The 14,386-nt window shown below is 31.0% G+C and overlaps 4 protein-coding genes and 1 pseudogene across 5 annotated transcripts; 3 read left to right on the forward strand and 2 right to left on the reverse strand.

Moving 5' to 3' along the window:
• Positions 1 to 317: 317 nt before the first annotated feature.
• LOC112088955 (anaphase-promoting complex subunit 11) lies at positions 318 to 1,461 on the reverse strand. Its single transcript, XM_024159523.1, has 4 exons — positions 1,440 to 1,461; positions 1,307 to 1,334; positions 708 to 826; positions 318 to 558 (listed from the first exon to the last, which is right to left on the reverse strand). The coding sequence occupies exons 1-4, from the start codon at positions 1,459 to 1,461 to the stop codon at positions 443 to 445; spliced, it is 285 nt and encodes a 94-aa protein (XP_024015291.1). The 3' UTR covers positions 318 to 442.
• A 2,216-nt stretch (positions 1,462 to 3,677) lies between these two features.
• LOC18023943 (agamous-like MADS-box protein AGL80) lies at positions 3,678 to 4,634 on the forward strand. Its single transcript, XM_024159936.1, has 2 exons — positions 3,678 to 4,271; positions 4,323 to 4,634. Exons 1-2 carry the CDS (start codon positions 3,678 to 3,680, stop codon positions 4,632 to 4,634), a joined length of 906 nt encoding a protein of 301 aa, XP_024015704.1.
• Positions 4,635 to 5,991: 1,357 nt separating this feature from the next.
• On the forward strand, positions 5,992 to 6,955 carry LOC112088956 (annotated as a pseudogene).
• Positions 6,956 to 10,142: 3,187 nt separating this feature from the next.
• On the forward strand, positions 10,143 to 11,078 carry LOC18023944 (agamous-like MADS-box protein AGL80). 2 transcript variants are annotated; one of them, XM_024159884.1, is made up of 2 exons: positions 10,143 to 10,715; positions 10,890 to 11,078. In XM_024159884.1, exons 1-2 carry the CDS (start codon positions 10,143 to 10,145, stop codon positions 11,076 to 11,078), a joined length of 762 nt encoding a protein of 253 aa, XP_024015652.1. The 2 variants fall into 2 exon arrangements, with proteins under 2 accessions (XP_024015652.1, XP_006408018.1); XM_006407955.1 differs by having other exon boundaries at positions 10,143 to 11,078.
• A 1,982-nt stretch (positions 11,079 to 13,060) lies between these two features.
• On the reverse strand, positions 13,061 to 13,396 carry LOC18023945. The gene has a single exon (XM_006407956.2). The coding sequence runs from the start codon at positions 13,345 to 13,347 to the stop codon at positions 13,078 to 13,080; it is 270 nt and encodes an 89-aa protein (XP_006408019.1). The 5' UTR covers positions 13,348 to 13,396; the 3' UTR covers positions 13,061 to 13,077.
• Between the last annotated feature and the right edge of the window lie 990 nt (positions 13,397 to 14,386).

Raw genomic sequence — 14,386 nt, forward strand, 5'->3', positions numbered from 1 at the left:
TTTCATCACCAATAAATTGGCCCCATTACTTGGCACCATTTGCGATAGCCACGAGGAATAACAACTCATTCACCCACCGGTTGTTATAGTATAGTCCAATATTGATCTACTACTTTCAAATATAGTATATAATTTGTTTTTCTGTTTTTTCCGTTTTAATAAACAAATGCAAAGCTAAAAAAGAATCAAGCAAATATTATTGACAAACTCAAAGCCATGTGATACAAAGAATGCCAACTACAGAACGAATATGGAAATTGATATTATTAAACAACATCATCATGAATTGCTTGATCTCTGAATTTTTCCAACCACACTCCTAAAGTTGTCTCTTCCGTTTGAGCAATGATCAACACTATTGGTCCAATGACCAATGATCAACACTATTGGTCCAATGACAACTCTTTTAAGAGATCATTCCAAAGCATCCAGTTTTGCTTAATTACTCCTTGAACTGCCATTCTCTTCGACACATGGGGCAATGAGCTTGGCTCGTCTGCGAATTCACCCATTTCAATATACAGTGCAGATGAAACGCGTGGTTGCAAGCTCCCCATACTGCCCTAACACCAAAATCAAAACGGTCTAAGACATGCAGTTTTGTCTATTTATTACAACAAGCAAACTAACCAGCTTAGCAATGCTTCAGCCATCACGAGAAAGAGTAAACATATATAAAGTGAAGACATGAAAGCAGAGAACTTTACTTAGAGGGCAATCATCCCCAGGAAGTTTGCAATCAGGACAACAACCATCGAAAGCCATCCGACAAATCCCACATGTTTCGTCTTGAGCATCCCATGTCCATGAAGCAACTGCATGCCATCTGTTCCCACAAAAAAACAATACGGTAAAACAAATGCCAGTCCACATTGTAAGAGCACATGTGTTGGAGCTAAGATTGTATAAAAGAGAGAAAGATAATACATAAGCTAAAGGGGCAAGGAGCTTACTCTGTGTATTTTTTTGGGTATGCAGGACATAAGTAGCAAAGGAAAGTTAAGAGCAACAGTTTATTTTTCTATTTTCACTTGTGCAACCAAATCTAAAACTGCAGGCATTTTGAACAAATCTAGTCTAATCCATAAGCATTAGTTACGCCGATCAACCACAAACGAAAAAATCCAATAGAAAATGTAAAACTTGATCTAATTTGGTAACCTTGGATGTTTATATATCATAAAAACTATTATCAATAGATGATCTGACTTATCACCAGCGCTCAAGCTTAGTGCTGAGCAGCCCATTATTAACTTTTTGATCCACAGAAAACTGAGAACATGAAGCAAAATAGAAAAAAGGATACGCAAGATCTTGACTTTCATGACTTCCTCCTGAATAAACAAAAGGTTTTCACTCAGTTTCACAAACCCTGTTCTGTTTGTTATACACACAAATTGAGTAAAAATGAAGTAGTTCCTAAAAAACAAACTTAAAACCACTATAGTGAATTTTCTCCATTGTATCTGCCTTCCACTAATGAAAAACTGGATTTTTGCATCTAAACAGGCTCACAAAATACTTCGCTATGTTGACATTGGAGGCCACTATTTATGAAATTTTGAACTGACAGAAATCTGCAGATTCCATAGCAAAGCTTTAAATCTGCAGAATCCATTCTCTCGAAAGTTGATCTTACCAAAGCTTCAAGTCGCAGCGATTCGCGTCTAATTTGATCGCGGCTGCTCTTCTCTCGATGATCTTCTGATTCAATTCAACAGCGAACCGTTTCTGCAACTTAACCCATCTCATGGTTAACTTAACCCATCTCATGGTTTATTATTCATTTGGTTCAATTAGTTTCCCCTTAGATTTTTCTTGGGTATTAACTAAAAGTACTAGGCCTTAGTTGGGTTTGCAGAATGTAAAAGAAAAATATTTTCTTAATAGCCAAAAAAATTTGGTTTCGATGGTATGCAGTTATTTTTGAAAATATATGATATCACGTAACTTTTACGATGGTTATATGATATATCATGTAACTTTTACAATGGTTAAAATGATGCATAATCGGTCTAGCCCTATAATGCTAGAACACCCTGAAGTCCTGAACAAATGCATTTGATTTAGCTAATTAGTATATCTGTTACCACAAAACAAATACATTATATAAATGAAATCTTAACAAAATCAAAATAGAAAACCTTTTCCTTTTTCTTTCAGGGTAATGAGGTATCAAACATAAAATACATCCTAGCTCATTCTTGAATATCATAGTAAACTATTTTTGTTTTTATATGATGCTTATTCGATATACTGTATACGTTTAGCCACTTAAAATTTTTGAGATGGTTTTAGATCTTTATTTATTTAGAAAAAAAATCCTTCCTTTCAAAATGAGATTATTAATTTTTTTATATACAAATTATAGTTGTATTTTATTTTAAGATATGCATATCAAAAGTAAATCTAAAAAGGAAATATATTTTGAAAAGATTTACTCATTATCAATTATTCAAAGATAATAAATGTCTTAACAACCTGTCATACATGCATATTATCTAAAATACATTACCATATACAAAATATTTTTTTTCCCAAAAAATACATCACTATATTTCGAAAAATAAATTTTGTTCTTATCAAATATAAATCTTATCATAGAAAAATAAAGAATAAAATCTTACTATATTATCTCCTAACACAAATATGCTTGAAAATGCTAAAGTTAAAAAGAAATAGAAAAATACTTGAAAAAAATACTTGAAAATATTTACACATTTTCAATTCATCAACAATAACTGATTTTAATATTAAAACTTTACATAAAAGAAACATTAGTTTATTAATGATAAATTTAGAAAACTAATTGAACTATGTAATAGATTTTAGATAAATTTATATTCAAAATCAAAAGTATAACAAAATTGATAAATTTTTTTTTAAAGAAACTAATTATATAGTTGGATTATTAATGAACCGTGGGAGTTTCGAATCTTTGTTCTATAGAAACAAAATTTCTAACTTAAGTATAATATATTCTCAAATTTATTACCAAGTATGATCTTATGATCTTACAATAACAACACAAGCTGACCACAAATTAGTTTTTTTCCAATTTATTTACATTTTGCCCACTCTAAACTAAATTTTTTAAGAAAATATCAAATATTTTTTTATGTTTTAGGCTCTTATTAATATTAAACGAAGAAAAATTATATTTTATAATGAGTATTGTATGTTTCTAACCTAGGTATACTGTATAGATACAAAAGGACGAGAAATGTAAACTATGATTTTCAAGAATTTATTACTTTATAAATCAAAATAATTCATATTCAACATCTTTAATAATGAAAAATAATCACAGAAATGTATTAAAAATAAATTTTGACCAATTTATTAAACTAAATCTTAAAAAATATTTCAAATATTCATAATTCTTTTTTTAATAATTATAACATTTTTACTAATGAGATCATGTTAATATAAGTGAATAAAATATAAAAATAATAATTAAATAGATTCACGACTTTATTGTCTGTTATGAATATTTATATTTTTTTACGAACTATAAATAAAATATTAATGTCTCAAATTAAAAGAGAAAATTCTGTATACGCTCCATCCCTATATAAGACAATTCATCCACAAATATTATATGCAATACACACACAAAAACAAATAAACAAAAAAAGAGAGAAAGTGAAAAAAAAAAAAAAAAAAAAAAATCAATCATGACGAGGAAAAAGGTGAAACTTGCTTTCATTGCAAATGAATCGTCGAGGAAAGCAACTTTTAAGAAAAGAAAAAAAGGTTTGATAAAAAAAGTGAATGAACTATCGACTCTCTGTGGTATCACTGCATGTGCTATCATCTACAGTCCATACGACTCCAATCCTGAGGTGTGGCCATCCAATTCTGGTGTGCAAAGGGTAATTTCAGATTTGCGGATGTTGCCACAGATGGACCAACACAAGAAAATGGTGGATCAAGAGAGTTTTCTCAAACAAAGGATCGCCAAAGCGTCCGAGCATTTGAAGAGACAAAATAAGGATAATAGGGAGATGGAGATGACTGAAGTCATGTTCCAATGTTTGGTCGGAAAAATGGGGATGTTTGATCTCAATATTATGGATCTTAATGATTTAGGTTATTTGATTGAACAAAATCTTAAAGAGATTAATCGCAGGATTGAAATTTTGGGCAATGCTGGTGTGGAGATAGGTGAATCTTCCAATGCTGCTGCGGCTATGGCTCCTTCTTCTAAAGGGATTGGATCATTGGCCCTTACGATGACAACAACCGCTCCAACCACTACGATTCATAGGGTGGGTTTTTCATTCTCATCCACCGATGCAGCGACTTTTTTTAATTCTCAGCAGCAGCATCAGCAACAGTTTCGTCATCCGGTTCGTCCACATGGTGGATTTTATGAGCGAATTCAGAATCTGAATCTGAATCAAAATAATAACCAGAATCAGAACCAACAAAAATGGTTAATGGAAATAATGAATCATCCTGAGCAGATGTGTTATGCGGCTGAGAATATGGGTTTTTCATTCATAGATGATAATCACAACTGCAATCACCACCAACAACAAATTTCCGGCGATTATTATACTGCTCTGACCATAGTCAACTCAAGCAGTAGCATCCCTGTTTCAAATTCAAATCCTACCAATAATATATGATTCCGCTAGATTTTCAATAACGAGTGTTCACATTCTAAAAAACAAAATAAAAATCTCAAATGCATTTTGTTTTTGTTGTCGTTATAAATTTGTATTGCAATTTATTTTCTTGTTAGTGTTTTTATTATGCTTATGGTTTTATTATATTATCAGAATGAATATAAGTTTTAATGTTTTGGATTTGTGATATTTTCGTTTTTATTGTATGTCATTTGTTCATTTGATATGTGTTTTCCCTCCTTGATATGCGGTTATCTTTTTAATTCAATTAAATTAAGTTTCTCTAGTTAATAAACTTCTTTTTATATTATATTAAAATACTTCTGCCTGGTTGTATATAAAGGGTTGTTTAAATTTTGATTATAGAAAATGACCTTTGGGATTTTAAAATATTTGTTGCAGGTTACATAAATCTTTAGTTTACACTATTTATCATTATTTTCTAACTATTTTTCTCTTTCTAATTCTAATCAAAATTATAATTTATCTATCATTCAAAAATATTAAGATTTTTTTTTAACTCAAGTCATCACCATTTAAATTGTACATAATATCTTGAATATAAAATATTTTATATTTTAAAAATTTATTATTTTGTATTTAAATAATATTTTTTTGGAAGATTTAAAAAAATTAGAGAATATTGGTTAGTTGAACCTGCTCGATAGGAACCATATTTTTATCGAGTTTGAGTTGCATTGAAACAATGATCCATATAGTACTAAATCAAAAACATTGTACAAGTGACCAATTTGAAAATTTGGATATATATTCAATGCACCAAAATCAAAAAATGATAATGTCTTTAAATCATTATCATTAACGATGCGGCAAACAAAATTCAGACACATCCATCATTTTAGAACGTAAAATTACATTCTCACATTATGGAAGAACCATAACGATAGAATATTTTTAAATTGGCTATTCAAACAAAAAATGACATATTGGGAGTTTGTAGGGATTAAAACCACACGAAATCCTCAAAAGTTCTACATCATATATATTTTTTTTAGAGGGACATTTACGCATATATTAATTGCAAAGTGGCGCTTTCACAGATAAGGTGAAGATAATAAACTTCATAAATAACAAATTCAAACAAAAAAATCACCAATAACACTTGTCCTCTCACACATTTTTAATAGTTATCATGTACCACGGCTGCATGAATTAGCACTAGCTATATAACTAATTCAATATTTACATTAATTTAATGTTTAACACATCTAGCTAAATTAGCCAGCAAAGCGACAACACATCATGTGGACACCTTCGCCACTATATAAATTGTGTTTATGTTAAACAAAACATAATACACATAAACTATATAAAACAAAAATCATTTATTGTAGTCATGGCGAGGAAGAAATTAAACCTAGCATACATTTTCGATGACACGGTGAGGAAAAAAACATTCAAGCATAGGAAGAGAGGACTTATGAAGAAACTCGATGAGCTCAAGATTCTCTGAGATGTTGATGCGTGTGCGGTCATCTACAATCCATTTAACTCAAATCCAGAGGCATGGCCATCAAATTCGGGGGTGTATAACGTTATGCAGAAGTTCGAGATGTTGTCAGAGACTGAGAAGACATGTAGATCGGTTAACCACAAAAAATTTCTAGATCAGGCCATCCTAAGAGTCGAAAAGCAGAATAAAATTTTGATTGAAGATAACAAGGAGAAATTCATGAAGGAACTCATGCATGTTCGCTTGCCTTGGTGGGAAGATGGGAGATTTGAATATGAACAATAATACTCGTCGTAACTTTGTGAATTTATTGATCAATATTTCAAGAATCTTCTTCATCATAAAAACGTAACCCTAAACAATCGCATTTCGAAATTGGTGAATCCTCCTCAATTAATGGCTATGGCTTTAGACATGGCACCGACCGCTTTGGCTGCGGTCGTGGCACCGACCACTATGGCTGATACGGGTTCCTCCGAGTGTTCCAATCTTCTTCAACTCTCCTCAACTAACCAACGATTTCCAGTCCATAACCTCTTCGAACCATGGATCAGAGCATGTTGATTCTCTTGCAAGTAATCTCCTCCCCCTTAGCGACCAAGAAGTTGATACCGTAGTTATGAATCAGGTTTGTGTTGATGATCAACATCCATGTATCTTAAGTCATATGTAATCAATACCAACTGCTATAATGTTGTAAATAAAGTTTCAGGATGAATTTTATGAGCCAAATCAAAACCAGAATCAGCAAGATTGGTTTGTTTAGGGGATGATGAAACATTCTGATCAGACATGTTTTCCTTGGATGGAAGACAACAACCATTATAACAATCACCACCAGTTCTAAAGCAACTAAATCGACGCGGTCGACGCCATGCTAGCAATGTTATGTTATCCTTTGACAAATGTTTTCAGGGACAAATCTTGTTTTTGATATGTCTTATCTTTTTAGTTCGTTAAGTTTGAGTTTTCTAATTATTAATTAATAATTATTGTCATCTCTGTCATGTCGGAGAAGTCAGTGGTAAATTATGAGTGTTGAGCGAGACTCTAGAGTCAACCGAAGAGCACCACAGTTTCGCAAATTCTTCACATATATTTGGATTGCGAATTAATATAAGGAAAAATATATTTGTATGAATTTTATTAAGAATAAAATTTGAGCCTTATGGATTTTCGCGAGTTATATTTAAATTAATCAACCCTAAAATTTCTTAAGTTTACCACTATTGCTAGCTTGAGCAAATAACTAGGCATTGATATCGTGAATTCAGAGATTCAGAGTTTTAGTATTATGTTGAAAAAAAAAATTGTTTTTTAATTTGTTTTTTTATAATCACCATTCATTAAAAAAAACTGAAAGAATTATGTTTTAGTATCATTATTCAATTTGTTTTTGCTAAATTAGTATATCCCTTTAATTAATTAATCAGAACTAAAGATAGTGTGTATAAAAATAAGTAATACGACTACGGAAACAAGTGTCAAGGAATTGTGGGAGGGGCTCAAATATAAATCATTAAAATTACTCTTTTTTGTTAAAGAAAATCATTAAAATTACTCTCTTTTTTTTTGTTAAAGAAAATCGATAAAATTACTCTTTTACATAATGACAAAAATGATACAATCAAATTAAGTTGTGAGCTTATATCCAAATTATATTATACCTTGTACTTCAATTTTCTTTTATCTTTATGGGTGACGTAATCATTGTGATCCATTAATATTTTCGGAGTTTTTACAAGGTCGATTCTATCGTGTGTAAGCTAACTTTAATTTGGACTATTGTGAGACGTATGTGAGATGCACCCTGACGGTTTTATACTCTGATATATATAATGGGATTTTGTTTGGATATTTCTACTCTATTGCTTTCGGCTTTATACTATATCATTCTGGTTCAGGGATTTCGTCTCTTTGCATGGGAGGTTGTTTCTACCTCTTCATAAATTTATTTTTACACGTGTGTGTTTGTAACTACTCTTTAGTCTTTATGAGTTCGTTTCATTCTAAAGTTTGTATCTACCTTTCTGAAGGTCTGTATATACATTTATGGATATGATGAGTAGGACATTTCCTATCTTTTGGTACAATTGTTTTTTATAATTAATTAAAGGAGTTACTAACAAAAAGAAACTTTGTCAACTATAAATTTCATCTCAAATTTTAAGGTTTTGAATAACGAAATTTTAAATTTGAGATTTTACTATCCAAAACCGCAAAAAAAAAATTTTCTTTTCTTTTTATTATTTGTAATTTTATATATCTTACAAATAAGTTTATTAATATATTTTTATTTTTTATTTTAGTCCATGTTATTAAAAATTTCAATTATATAGTTATAAACTGATTATATCATATAAATAGACTAAATTAAAATAAAATAATTAATATAGAAAAATATTATACAACACTTAAAATTTATTTTACATAAAAATAACATTGAATTGAGAAAATTAACACACATTTAAAGTCACATTACAATAACAAATATTTTACATGAAAATAAAATTACATGAAGACATAAATTCACAAATTAAATAAATATTTCATCTAATATTTTATTTAAAAATATGTTTAGTATATATTTATGAAAGTTTATAATCATAATCAATTTATTATTTATATTTAGAACAGTAATGCAATTTATAAATTTTTTTAAAGGTGGATTTGAGGTTTTACCATTGGAGTAATGCAATCTCAAATCTTTATCATCCTTAAAATGAGGTTTTGGGTTAGAGATGTTCTTAACGTAGATATGATTCTATGTACGAAGAACCAAATACCATTTTAATGATAAAAAACCAAATTTTTTAAAACAAGAAAACTCTTGACAAGCTGTAATTTAACTGAATACCTAAAAAACATGTTCTTTCACATCTAAAATAGATTAATTAAGGTAGATATGAAAATGAGGTTTTGGGTTGAAGATGCTTTTAACGTAGATATGATTCTATGTACGAAGAACCAAATACCTTTTTAATGATCAAAAACCAAATTGTTTTAAACAAAAAAAACTCTTGACAAGCTGTAATTTGACTAAATACCTAAAAAACATGTTCTTTCACATCCGAAATAGATTAATTTAGATAAATACAAAAATTAGGTTTTGGGTTGGAGATGCTTTTAACGTAGATATGATTCTATGTACGAAGAACCAAATACCATTTTAATGATTAAAAACCAAATTGTTTTAAACAAGAAAACTCTTGACAAGCTGTAATTTAATTGAATACTTAAAAAACATGTTCTTTCACATCCGAAATAGATTAATTCAGGTAGATACGAAAATGAGGTTTTGGTTTGGAGATACTTTTAACGTAGATATGATTCTATGTACAAAGAATTAAATACCATTTTAATGATCAAAAACTAAATTGTTTTACACAAGAAAACTCTTGCAAGCTGTAATTTAACTTAACACCTTAAAAACATGTTCTTTCACATCCGAAATAGATTAATTCAGAACATGCAATGTATGGTAGATGTTTTCTAAAAATAATCATTTAATCCTATAATACATAATAAACATATTATTTGTTTTTCAAGCTAATTAAGATGGTGAATGTGTCTATAAATTGCACACATATTGGTATACATACTTACATTGCCAGCAATTCACCAACTAATTTCAATGTATCTTCTAGAAATAAAACAGCAATTTCTTTTTCTTGTTTTCAAATTACATATTTATAGCCATTAAGAAGGTAATATCCGAATTTCTTAAGGTGATACAACCTTAGTGATGAAAAAGTATTCCTAACCTCTCTAAATTTTCCAACAAGTTGTCGTTATTGATTATATACCACGTGGCGTATATAATTAATCATTAGTTCATAAAAATTATTAATTTTGGATTTTCATGAAATAATTAGCAATAATTCTGCCAACTAATGACATAACATCATCTGGACCACTCACAGTTCTATATAAACAAACTCCTGGAAAAAAATACAACACAAACACAAGACATAACAATACACAGTTAAACACAAACAAACACACACAAAAAAAGCATTGTTGTGGTCATCATTATGACGAGGAAGAAGCTAAACCTAGCTTACATCACCAATGATTCAATGAGGAAAGCAACATTCAATAAGAGGAAGAGAGGGTTCGTTAAAAAAATCCACGAGCTCTCCGTTCTCTGCGGTATCGAAGCATGTGCAGTTATCTACAGTCCGTTCAGCTCAGGCCCGGAGGTGTGGCCATCGAACTCGGGAGTGAAGGAGGTAGTGGAGAAGTTCGTGATGCTGCCAGAGATAGAGCAAGAAAAGAAAATGGTGGACCATGAAGGTTTTCTCAGACAAAGCATCAACAAAACCATGGAGAATAACGACAAGAAGACGAAAGAAAACAAGGAGAGGATGATGAAGGAGGTCATGTTCGAGTTTCTTGGTGGGCAAGGTGACATGCTTTCGCTGACTGATAAAACTCGTGAGGATTTGTGCAAGTACATTGATCAGTATCTGAAGGAGCTCTATCACCATAGGAATCAGACCCTGACTCAGTCGCAGCTTGAGTATGGAGAATCTTCTTCAGCTGCTGATGTCATGGCACCAGCAGCTATAGCTGAAGTGGGCCCCTCGGCTTTTCCAAATCCAGATGTTTTCAACCCTCCTCAGCTACTACCGAATGAGTTATGGGCTTTGAGGCCCATTATCCCTTCAGACCCGAAACCAGAGCCGGGTATGACTTTTGGAGATAATTTTCTGCCTGCCGCAAATGACCAACAAGTTTACTATCAAATGATGAATCCGGTAGGTGTTTGCGATCACCAGCTAAACTTACATCTTAATGACAACCAGTACCAGAATCAGTTTGGATATCCAAATGTGAGTCAAGATGGAATTTACAATCCGAATCAGCAGCAGGAAGCGTGGTTGGTTAATCAGATGATGAACAATCCTGAGCAGATGTGTCTCCCTATGATAGAGGACAACAACCGTTACTACCTCCAGCAACCCTAAATCATATCCATCGATGACGTTTGTTTCTGATGATTATTGATTATCGGCAATAAGTCTTTGGTTTGATATGTATTGTCTTTGCATTTCATGGAATTTAGAATTCCCTAGTTAATTATTATTTGTGTTTTGTTATGCTGTTTGTTTGCGGAGAGTATAATTATCTCTCCGTCTATCTCTCTTTCATAATAAGTGTTGTTTTAGGATTTAAGTTTATGAAATGTCAGTTTTGCATTGCAGTTTTTTTATATAAATTAAATTTCAGGTTTATTCATATTATATAATATTTAATTAGTAAAGAGGAAGCCTTCAAATAATTTAGGGGTAAAAAAACATGATGAGAATTCTTTGCACATATGTGAAATTTAATCCTGAAGAATTTTTCATTTTTGCGCTCGGGCTCTTGAAGTTAAAGCGACCCATGTGAGTTTGTTTTCTTCTTTTACATTAGAAATATGTATTAGTTTCTATTTTTGTTTTTGTTCCTTGTAATTTTATGAGTTTGGGGTGCGAATTGATCCTTAGGTTGAGCAAATTTGGGAGTGGAGATGCATGTTGGGTGCAAATAGATGGTACGCATTACTCAAATTAGTCAATTAATAGAGACCGATGAGTACTGGCCATTGAGGAGTCTTTCAATGATTCCACATAGTACTCCAAATGACTTTTTCATTCTGACTTTTTTTTTAATGGGTAAATTGAACTAAATAATTTCTCTTTTTAAAATTAGAGTTTGAGGGTAGTATATATTGTACAGACTTTTTATCTTATCTTTTTTTTTTTTTTTGTCTTCGTTTACTACATTCCTACAAAATTATGAACCAAAATTTTATATATTTAATTTGATGTTAAGCTGCGTTGTAAGTCTTAATTCGTTTTCTTTGTAATGTGAGTGATTTTTTCTTTTACTTTGTGGAGATCGAATCTTGTACCACTACGAAATCACTAGACTTGCAACTATCTAATAAAATTAAAGAGAATATTTTGGTTAATAATTGGCAGTAAAAAGTAAGAGTGTATGAACCAAGAAAAGGCTCAAAGCGAATGAAAAGAGAAGAGGAATCAAAGTACTCTTAAAATGTACCTTTTGTACAAAGACTGCAGCATTATGTAAGGGGAAGAACTAACAAGGACCTCCCCTCCATGCAAATAATATCAATCATATAAAGTTATTGATTCTACAACTGGCTTCAAATCTTTGTTTTTTGGTTATTATATTTTTTAATGGATCTCAAGATACGGTCGATTTTCTCTTGTTAAAAAATACTATAATTAAAAATCATATATACGTAAACCAAAACGATGTTATTTTGATTGGATTAGTTTAGTTGAAAACCTTATATGTAGCTATGTCAAAATTCATGGTTTTCCAATTTGAATGAATGACTTGGTCAAATTACTTATCTAGTAGTAGATGATGTTTTAACTTATAGTCAATGTGAAATTCATAACAAGCTACATCCTAAATTAACTTGGGTGTTTGGGAGCCTCATCAAATCTTGTTATTCCAAATGTACGAATGTTAGTATTTCTTTTGAACAAGCTTTATTACTCTAAAAGATTTGTTTTTTTTTTGTGAAAAAATTATTAATACTCTAAAAAGTTAACCAAACTTCTTGGTTTTTGTGAGAATTTAATAGTCTTTAATTATTCCCTTCTTTCTGTTCCTCTTCAAATAAATATGAAGATTGTACGAAAAACAAGAACTATACAAAGTCGAACGTTATTTGAATTGGTTTATTAACCGACAACCAAAAAACAGTCCATATGATTTAATTAAATATTGATTATTTTACTAGCTACACGATGAAAGGAAGGAAAAATGAATGAGAAGCTAGACGAAGAGAATCGTAAAGAAAGATCAATTTTTAACTACAATGAAGGCACAATCAATAAACTCTCATAAGAACACATCAAATAAAATAAAAAACAATTTACATAGAATCAAATCAGCCTTTGATCGTCATATTCATTATCATCTTCATTCATAAATCAATCGTCATCATGCCTTCTCGGATGGGTATGGAGAGAGAGTCTGGCGCTCGGACTCAGAGACACGAGTCGCATGAAATTTGGCGATAAAGGCAGAAGCTTTGCGGTCGATGCCTGGTTCAGCCACCCAATAGCGTTTGTCTTCGTCACTAGCCATTGCTTTGCGAGTGTAAACGACTTCGTCCCAAGAGGCGTCTGCTTCTACTCTGTGAGATCTTCGTGTTTTGAAGATGCCGAAGAGAGAGAACCTTTTGCTACTGTGTGATCTGTTTCCTCCCATTAGAATTTGTTCTCTTGAAATTGTCTGGTTTTGGAACAGAACAAGACGAGAACAGGAAGAGACACGGAAGAGGAGAGAGAGAGGTTTTTAATTAGAAGTTTGTTTTGCTGTGTTGGTGCCGTAAGTGGAATGTGGGTTTGCGAATGTATTTATAAGGAATATGGCTCACCAAAATATTAACCAGTGAACCGATAAAATAATAGTTTAACCGGTCTTTCAAAATTATTATTTCTTAACGTTTGTTTTTCGCATGCAGTAACACAAGTCTAGTGCTGAGGTTTCTTTTTTTCTTTTTTTCTTTTTTTCTTTTTTTCTTTTTTTCTTTTTTCTTTTTTTCCCCTAATTGTTTCAGTAATTTAGAGTATTTTTTTTCTTTTTTCCTTTTTTTTCCCCTAGTGCTGAGGAAATCAGAGTATTTTAGTTCGATATATTTCAGTTTTTTGTTTGGATGTATTTATTACAAAACATGTTATTTTTTTTTTAATTCCATTGATCTTTTATTTGGTCTGTTTCAATTTTCGTGAGTGGTATATCTTTCAAAATCATATAAAAAGTTTGATATGACAAATTAAAGTTCGGTTCGCTTTAGATTTTAGTAGCTCGAACCACATTATGCATCTCTTGCTCCAAAGTATTTCAAGAACTCAAGATTATATCACGAAATTTCAATCTATATCGATTCAAGAAACGATGTCAATTTTTCAAAATTAAAATTATTTCGTTGAATGAATAAATTCAAATATAAGTGTATTAAGCGTGGAAATCATATTAATTGGGATATTAGTGTTTGAGAATCTTAAGGGAGATCGAACGGCAGGGGATGGTGGCACATGGACTATGGTAACATAATCAGATGGTGGGTGGGATCTTGTAAAATCTCATGTAATGTGTTGGTTTCAATTGACCTCAAAAATGAAAGCATTGGTTAGGCATCCAAGTTCTATGTTTCCTTTAGTCTTTTCTCTCACGCTTTCCTCAGCCTCCTTTTTTCTGTATAGTATTCTTTTAGGAACAAATCATTTTGATTTATTATTTGTTT

The sequence above is a fragment of the Eutrema salsugineum genome, unplaced genomic scaffold (genome assembly GCF_000478725.1).
Source record: "Eutrema salsugineum unplaced genomic scaffold, Eutsalg1_0 scaffold_13, whole genome shotgun sequence".
Classification (NCBI taxonomy): Eukaryota; Viridiplantae; Streptophyta; class Magnoliopsida; order Brassicales; family Brassicaceae; genus Eutrema; species Eutrema salsugineum.

Bases quoted from the DNA above. Each gene is read 5' to 3' on its own strand.
- LOC112088955 (XM_024159523.1), bottom strand. From the start codon at position 1,461: ATGGAGAAAATTCACTATAGTG. The intron at 827-1,306 runs GTATCCTTTTTT...TTGTGGGAACAG, and splicing joins CATGAAAGTCAAGATCTTGC to ATGGCATGCAGTTGCTTCAT. The intron at 559-707 runs GTAAAGTTCTCT...GTGTTAGGGCAG, and splicing joins TGGGGATGATTGCCCTCTAA to TATGGGGAGCTTGCAACCAC.
- LOC18023943 (XM_024159936.1), top strand. From the start codon at position 3,678: ATGACGAGGAAAAAGGTGAAACTTGCTTTCATTGCAAATGAATCGTCG. The intron at 4,272-4,322 runs GTGGGTTTTTCA...TTTAATTCTCAG, and splicing joins CAACCACTACGATTCATAGG to CAGCAGCATCAGCAACAGTT.
- LOC18023944 (XM_006407955.1), top strand. From the start codon at position 10,143: ATGACGAGGAAGAAGCTAAACCTAGCTTACATCACCAATGATTCAATG.
- LOC18023945 (XM_006407956.2), bottom strand. From the start codon at position 13,347: ATGGGAGGAAACAGATCACACAGTAGCAAAAGGTTCTCTCTCTTCGGC.